Below are 9073 nucleotides of genomic sequence, written 5' to 3' on the forward strand. Positions count from 1 at the left end.
GGGAAATTGCTCCTTCGACTCTTGTGCCTGATGAATACCTTAAACATAAGCAAATTCACGCGATGATGAATAGCGACAAGAGCTTATCACATAACGGCTATTATACAACACAGTTAGAACATATGTACACTGGTGATTTCAACGGATAACCGATGACTCGATTACCCTGTTGTAATTGCCAGTCTACTAATCCACTTGGATGTTAATGTTCCCGTTTTTTGTTTTGTGTACACCGATTCGTCCGGACTCCGTATCGGAAGTTCCTGTATGCAATGTGTGTCTTACTGTGAGTCGGTGATGATCCTCCTCGATCCGCGGCACCGTCGCGGCGATGCCGCAGTAGAAAGCGCGAGGTGGGTAGGTAGGCAGTATTCTGCTCCTCATGGAGGGGGATCACCACCTCCTCGATATATGGACAACCTGACGACACGTCTGCTGCACTACATCCTCGGCTCTCTTGAGTGAAGAAAAAAGCTTGGTGCGTGTTTTCGAACGCGGTGGATACAGTATTATCGTGTTGTTGTATATAACGATTCCTGTTACCTACAAACGAGCCACGATGTCGGCTGTCAGGACTGTGAGCCTGGTCCTCTTCTTCGCCGGGGCAGCTCTCGCCGCGGCGACTTCAAACTCCAAGAACTCAACTCTTGCGTGCTTCTTTGAGGAAAACGTGATCGAATGTGCCGCTCAAAGGATAGACGCGCAACTCGACGAGGTGCAGAGCAAAGATCCGGTCAAACCTGGCCAGCCAAGGGAACCACCGATCAGTCAGGTCATCGCCGACACGAGGAGTGTTCTCGTTCAAGGTATCGAGGCCGTTGATGCGGTCCTAACATCCGACGCAGACACGGAAGATACGACGGTTCAGGATGAGGATGCGGATCTCGAGGACTCTCGAGATATCGGTAAACCATTCACCTATAATGACACGTTGACGTACTGATGCACAATCAACTGTATTCTTACCTTCATGCCTTATGCGATCTTGAGTTAATTAGTAATTTACTAACCACCTCCTCTGATGCATCATGCAAATTTCTTCTATGTACCAACCATTCTGTGATTGGACTCTCTTGCTCCAGATAACCAGAAATTTTTGAGCTTCGTTTCTAGCGAACGAATGTAGAACAAATTTTTGCAATGCATTACAGTAATACTAAAGGTACAATAGTTCAGGACCCTTAAAATTTGCAGAATATCTGAAAATTGTAACATCTTCTATCGATGAAATATCGATTAACGCCCAACAATTAATATACAAAACATACGATATTCAAGAACATCGAAAATTGATGAAAAATGTTTTCCCGAGTGTGTTCTCGCAGTAATTCAAACCTGCTCTTATTAATGGGATACTAAGGAACAATTTAAAGTGATGTTGTAATTGTTTGAATATTGAACGTGATTAATGTTTTCTAACTGCCGATTATTATATCTATCTCGGTTGTTTCGGTTCAAAGAGTTCTTATAATCAGATAAAAAAGAATAATACGAGGAGTCTAGACGTTGAAAGAACAGACCGCAGGTAATTTTTCTGCTCTCGGGCAACATTGAACGGAAACGACTTGATAGGCGGTAGTTTTCAGCAATTGATAGTCTCAAATCACGTACTGAAAAGTACGTATTTGCCGATCGAGATTGGTAATATATCATTAGCAGAATTAAAATACACCACATGGGCCGTGCTCGGGTCCCGGTATGATATTTATTTCTATCAATCGACGTTCACCTCACCATTTGCAAGTACATGGACTTGAACCGATACTAATACCTATGATCATTCTAACATTGCAATTCGAACAAAGACTTTGTAGTTGTAACCGTAACGAAATCACATGCGCGAATATTGTACGGCACACTTTGTTATCGAAGCCAGTTTATACCACTCATCGAACTAGTTTATCGCATCCAGTTCACTCAGAACTCACCCACTCTTTGGTCTTCACTTTCAACCCGCAAAGGACTTTCGGCGATAGTACATAATCAAATTCGCTTTATACGATCTTGCCTGCAACAACTGCAGTTACGATCGACGTCGTTCGAATTCCAGGATCTGAAACGTTGGACCATACATTCAGAAAATGGCATGGTGTAAGAAGACAAGGTGTTCTCTAATCGGATATGCGCAGTAGCAAAGACACGTGATCCCCATACGACGTCAGGACAAAAATTCCGTTTCTGTCGTAAAAAGTACAACGTAAGCTCTGAGTGAATGAATGTCTGTTTTATAGTTTTCAAAAATAGTATTCAAAGTGACGTCATGTGGAGGCACATTTTCATTGGCTTTTCATTGGCGTTTCACACCTTATTTCCGTACGTCGTGAAAAATGGTAAAAAAGCGTATTGGAACCGCTTTACTCTCACCGGACGCCAGTGTGTACTTACCACGTTGTATAAAGAGCATGACTCTGTCCGTAGTGAACTTGAAATGATCTGGAAATTTTGAAACCTATGAGAGAAACGGGATAGGGCACAGAGGGCATGGCCAAAGTCGACCGAGAGAAACAGCGACGCGACTAATACAACAAACCCGCCGCCATATGAGCGACGAAGGAGCAGAAAATAAGCAAGTGGGTTACCGGGTCACCGGTTGTCTGGTGGAAGCTCAACGCACTCCTTATATATATTATTTTATCTCGTGTGAATGATCTCACCCGGTATGATATTCCTCGAGTCTTGCCGGTCCCCGGTTTTTTTGGGACTCCCCGTTGCGTAAGCTTTCGATTCTTTGACCAACGTCCAGTGACTGCATATGGGCAAAAGAATTTCGGAAAAGCACCCTGAGCAGAGTAAGGAAGATGGAAGAAAGTTTTATCTGTTGGTAGTAATTTCCATGAAACGAATAGTCTTCTCAGGTCGCTCACGGGTAATCATGCAAATTACTGGGAATTCTAATCACGCGATTAGATAGACAATCATAAAATTAGCAGCCGAAAACACGCGTGCGAACGTCTCTGGAGAAGATTATATTATTTATGGAGTCGGAGAAAGGTTCGCGTCTGTTGGTACATAAATCGTGTTGGTTGGTATTGAGTTTTTGCTTATGCGTCGCGTCATCACTCTCACGCGTCTCAGTCAATAATCATCAGTTGCAGACAAGATCGATGACCTCTTCTCCGTACGTGTCCATCGTACTTTAAATTCCGTCGGTGAAATTTATTTCCTATTGTCAGTAAATAAATACCATTTCCGACAGTTTAATTCGAGTTATTAAAAAATCTGGGATATTTTATGATAGTGACGATTAAGATCAGACTTTTGTCTATAATTAGAACAACTTATTCTGTCAGTTCTTGGGTCATATTTGATTACGTTGTGAGGCCTAATAAGAGTTTATTAAACTTGACGTAAATGAATTCTTATACACGAATAGCTGCTAGGTATGAACACCAATTTCACTATGAGTTATACGGTATATTTAGAATTTCCAACGAATGAGAATAATCGAGGTTAAGTACACGTCGTGCGGTTACTTGAAAAAGCATCCAAGAATATATATTTGGTCGGATAAAATTAAAAATGAGACGTTCGCGTAACAAACATGGATAAATGCGCTCAAACAGAAAGGTTCATAATATGAATTATAAATGCTGAGTAGGTAGCCGGAATATGAATGAGATGTAATGTCGACTTTGCCATACCGTGAAGCCCGGGGTGAAGTGGGAAGGAGGGCGTATCATTGGGCTCAAGTCCCATAAAGATAAAATTTCAAATTTGATCTCTCACGGTTAGTTTGCAGTTCAACTGTTCGTGACAGTTGGTGTACAGTAGTCTAGTGGCTACGTGTAGATCGTAGATCTAGACATGACGTATTATTTTGGCGTGACACACGGCTCTCGAATAATTTTATTATAAGTGCTCTGACTTGGGAGTTGTACGATTTATTTTTTTCTCTTCATCAAAGAACAAAACAATAATCTGTGTATATATTTATATACATAGAAAGCTGACACGATTTTGATTCCATCGAATCGAAAATTAATTCACACGTCATAAGTAGGCATCGTTCAACCAACGGTTGCAAGGAGAAAAAAATTGTTTAAAAATAAAGAAATACAAAAGTATGAAATGAAAACCAAAAGATCTGGGTGTCGTTCGATTAATATATACATTTATGCATAATGTTACAAACGCGTGTGACTGAATATATCAAGTTTCTATTCCTTTTTTTTTTCTTCTTTCATCTTCAACACCCTCAGGCTATTACATCCGCGAGTCGAACTGATACTTTCTTCAAGTTCCTCGGCGGGAACGGTTTGGCATCGCTCATAGCAGATTGCAGAATATAAGGCGACAGATGGGATCGCTTACCCCGTGTTAGAATTAATCTCAAGCACGCTTGCCATATGGAGATTCGTTCGAATGGTCAGGGGACTGGAATTCGGTTTATGTGTCAAACCGATCGTAAAAATTCACCGACGAACAAAAAGCACTGTCGAGTATACCTTATATACGCTTGCCTGCCACCTTGTCCACCGCGTTGGCAAACAGACGACTGTATGTACAGAATATTTGTGTGCAAGCACGCCTGCACGCGTAGCAATTAACGGTAAAACCGTGTCTACACGCTGCAGGTATATCTTGTATGTCCAGTGTACATCTGCAGTTTCCGGCATCGTTCTAATCATAAATTCATATCAAAACTACCCACCGAAACGACTGAGACACCAGGAATCCTGTGGGTAGCGATCGGCCTTATTTAAGGATGAATTGGAAGGACCGTTTAAACAGCAAGTTGAGAAAACAGAGACACGATAGTAAAGACTGACGAAATATCATTTCTACTCTACCGTAGATATGCATCTAAGCAGATTCCCGTAGCACGAGCTAAAATATCGATTTGAGAAAAGGTTTTACCAATGAAATGCGAAAAATTATTAAACTCTGGCAATTTTTATTCTAATTTAACGTTATTCGGTTTGTTTTGTTTACCAATCATAAAGAAACTCAGACATCGCGTGAGAAAAATGTTACGAACAGTTATTTGATTCTAGACTGTATAAAAATAAATTTGTGTAAGTACGACGCAACAGATGTCCGTCAACGTCTACATTTGGGCGTTATAATATAAGATTTCTTTACTGATTTTCAAACATTTTCTAAACGTCTGGTGAACGAGTAAAATGAATCGTAAACCCTAAGAATCGAATCTAAAACACCGGATTTTAATCATTTCGAACCGTCTAATTATAAAACGTCTTTTCAACCGGTTGATACATTACAACTTATGTTGTTTCAATTTGGTCAGATTCATTTTTATTACACCGGAGAAATTTTGTTGCATTTGTGCCAACTATCGTTGGAGCGGTAACAGTGCTGAAGAATTTTAAAAACGCTTCTCTTCTCTCTCCAATTTTTTTTGTCAGACAATCGGGCCGAGTCATTCTTAAACCGGCAGTCAATTGCAGTGGTAACGATTGTTCGAATTCGTGAATTCGGGTATCTGGGACATAACCGTCACATGCCTGTACGTACCGAATTGTGATTCAATTGGCGTAACCACATGAACCGCGATATACCGAATTAATAATCATACTCCACGTCGCGTTGCCGACCCGGTTGGCTCGATAAACCGGATACCCACCTCACTTGAACGCGCTGCCGGGTGTTGACTTTGAATTTTTTTCATCCGAAGTCGTGTAACGTATCCGTTTATCAGGCGTCATGCGTTGCTGATCGAATGAAAGTTCTCCAATGGCTAACATGTTTTCCCCTCAGACTTATTCTAGATGCTTATAATAAATTCTTTGGTCGGAAAGAATGGTGAAAACCGTTAACTAAAAACGGTGTAACAAAAAAAAAAAAAAATAGCATCATGGCCATTGCAGAGAAATTGTCGTGTAGGTAGATAGTCATTTTTTTCCTGCAAGAGAAAGGGAATGGATCCTGTTTCATTTTCAATTCCGTAAATAATTCCACACTTCATCCGCCATTTTAAATTTCACATTATCGATCTCGAATTTAAACGAGTCAATACCGAGAGTTCATCTGAGCATACTTACACATGCTTATCAAACTCTGTTTGGGTAACAAAACTCGATGTATCGATACCAAGATTTGTTCCTTTCTTCAATCTGTAACTGAAATCGATTGACGACTATAAGTAACTTGAATGTTTGTTGTTGTTTTTTTTTTTTTTTCTTCTTTGTACAAGATACATAAAATTTGCAGTAGAAGGATGAATACACGGTCGAAATTTTTTGTCCATATCGCAGGTGAAGCGAGGAAGAAGAAGTTTGGCAAGAAGAAGAAGAAGGCACTGCAGAAGATATTGATGATCGCGATGGTCCTGAAGGCCAAGCTGAGTCTCCTCATCCAACTATTCTCCGCCCATCTGCAGGTGAAATTCTTTGCCATTTCTCTGCTCAGCTTGTTGTTGAACCTCGCACGCTTCTGGCTGGACCTTAAGAATAAAGGACAACCCCAGAAGGTGATTTACTACGAACATGCTCAGCACCAGCACCATTACGAACATGAAGACGACCATTCCGGATACTGGGGAAGGTCCGCCGACGACGCTCACGAGCTCGCTTACGGTGCTCATCACGACGAACAAGTACCAGAGTATTAGGAAACATTTTACGCGATTAAGAGTTGTAATTAAGTCGTTATTGTTAGTATCGGTTCACCGAGAATGCTCGAACCTGGCCATGCGAGTCCCAAGTAGGGCGTTTATATTACGATTGATTCTGCTCGTCGTTCTCGGTTCGATATGCATCAACGAGTGGCTAACTTTCCAAAATTGAGTTTCACTCGTTTTCGATGTTGCTGTTTTCTCTTTTTGAATTAATAGTATTTATTTCATTATCATCATTCTCATCACGTTGCCACGACTTCCGGTTTCATTTCCCTTCTTTTCGTACTATATAGAAACTGGATTCAAACTACTCTCACAAAATATCATAAACTTGTTTATTGTACAGGTACCTACTTGAATATATCAACAGCCGCGATCGAAAGTAAACTTTTTATCACTTTTACATCCCAACGGTATTCTTTTTCATTATAAATTAAAAATATCCATTCCATAGGGTTTGGCAATTGCTTTCTCAAGTTATACTCTGCGGAATCCTCAGTCAACTGTGTCGCCATCAATGCTCTCGTACGGTTGTACCTGGAATTAGGTAATAAACTTCAATTTGAGGATAATTTAATTTGGGTAAAATTCGCGGGTACAACGTAGGCTTACAATTTCACTAAGAATTTCCTGGTGCAGAATCGGTAATGTATAGTTTTTATAGTAATATAACGAAAAATTTATATCTCGAGCGCTCGTGCCTTGAGTGCCTTTTCCTTCTGATATTGGAGTTATTTATTTATTTATCTATTTATTCTTCACCCTTAGGAAGGAAAGGCACGCACATTATGTGTAGGTGTCGAGCATTTTCAGTCGGACGAGTACGGAATCAGAACGTCGAGTAAGCATGTACAGTAATGTTCATTAATGCCTTCCTTTTTCGGCTAACTTGTTTGTGGTCCGAAACAAAATGCCATTTCGCTTCTAAACGATTTATGTGACAATGAGTGGCGATGCAACTGACGTGAGAGAATGGGATATATTGTCACATAATCCGTATAGCATCGAATTTGCATTTTGTCTCGGACCGCAAACAAGTTAGCCGGAAAGAGAATGCATTAATGAACATTACTGTACAGTAGAAGGTAAATAACGGGCTTCAAACTTGGCGTTACAAAATAATCAAAATGTTTTCCCCTTTACCGTTCACTGATATTTTATAAACAAAGAAAAGTAGAAGACGAAGTTGATTTTTACGTTAGTTTAAAGAATCGAGACCAACGAACGGAAGGAAAACAACCAAATCAAAAGTGTTGAAACATTCCGTGAGAGGGTTGAAAAGAGAACAAAAAGTAAATGCTGCGATGAAATTTCGCACGCATTCCTGTTGCCACCTCCTCTGTGTTTTGCCTTGTTAGTGCAAGCAAGTCGTTTCCTCTTCTACGTGCTAAAATGTAAATGCTTTAGAATAATGTTGTATGCATCGCCATAAGCATTATTTTCATTCTCACACCATCATAGATATTTAAATGTCATTTGTACCTTGTTTTTTCTCGCATTTCTTCAGCTCTCGAGTGTCGCAATCGTGACCTGTGTACATGTATACAATCGTTGAATATCTTTAACTCGTATTTATTACAAATTCAAAAAATGTACACCACCAATTGAGTATAATTTGCACTTGTATCTGCAAATTTATAACCAAAGGCCTATCGTCTGTATGCGATCTGTACTCTAAATGCTCAATCGCGAATCAATTCGTGCGTACATTACACGAATTCATGTCGAATCGTAATATTAGCGAATTGTGAACTCAATTTCTGAAGCGTAATACCATTATAATACATAATAAGCTGTTTTTATTTATTTGTTACACAGTGCCACAGTGCCTTGTTATATTAACTCGTAATAGGATCACTTGTACCTATCGTATTATAGATTACATAAAGAAAAAAAAAAATCATATAATAAAAATACACACTTCGATTCCGTTCCGTATTAACAGGTAGTCATCGTGATAGCATCGCACTGTTACGAATGACATTTCATTCAATAGGTATGTATTTATGTCCAAGTATTTCTTTATATGTTGTTACTCTTTGACTTCCTTTTTACCTGAGATGAATCGAATTCCTTAAATGACATTTCACTGTAAAGAAAGTTGTCCATGGCAGTGTGATGTCAATCAAAAGCAACCCAGTCTGCGCAACAACCGGTTCCCGCAGAGAGTTTTGCTGACAGTGACTTATATAGCGCCGAAGGAACGGTAAGAAATAAAATACTAGAAGTTTACAAAATACCTACCCATCCAGATTTTTTTTCTGTGTTTCACGTCTCTGCTTTCCATTCACATTCGGAAGCATAAGGTAAAATGAAATTATTTAGACTAAACTTACTCTCTCTAACCTAGAATTAACAAGATTTTTATTACCTGTCTAAGTTAAATATTATACATTTATACATATGAGCATTACTTTTGAATGGATCATTCAATGAGGCACTGATAGTCGTTCGTTTTTTATACTGATCATCCTGATCCATTCAGCTCTTGCTATT

The 9073-nt window shown here is 39.6% G+C and overlaps 1 protein-coding gene across 1 annotated transcript; it reads left to right on the forward strand.

The window, feature by feature from the left end:
- Window positions 1–425: 425 nt before the first annotated feature.
- On the forward strand, window positions 426–8366 carry LOC124182319. Its single transcript, XM_046569430.1, has 2 exons — window positions 426–905; window positions 6216–8366. Exons 1-2 carry the CDS (start codon window positions 560–562, stop codon window positions 6569–6571), a joined length of 702 nt encoding a protein of 233 aa, XP_046425386.1. The 5' UTR covers window positions 426–559; the 3' UTR covers window positions 6572–8366.
- Window positions 8367–9073: the final 707 nt, after the last annotated feature.

This window comes from Neodiprion fabricii, chromosome 5, assembly GCF_021155785.1.
Source record: "Neodiprion fabricii isolate iyNeoFabr1 chromosome 5, iyNeoFabr1.1, whole genome shotgun sequence".
Classification (NCBI taxonomy): Eukaryota; Metazoa; Arthropoda; class Insecta; order Hymenoptera; family Diprionidae; genus Neodiprion; species Neodiprion fabricii.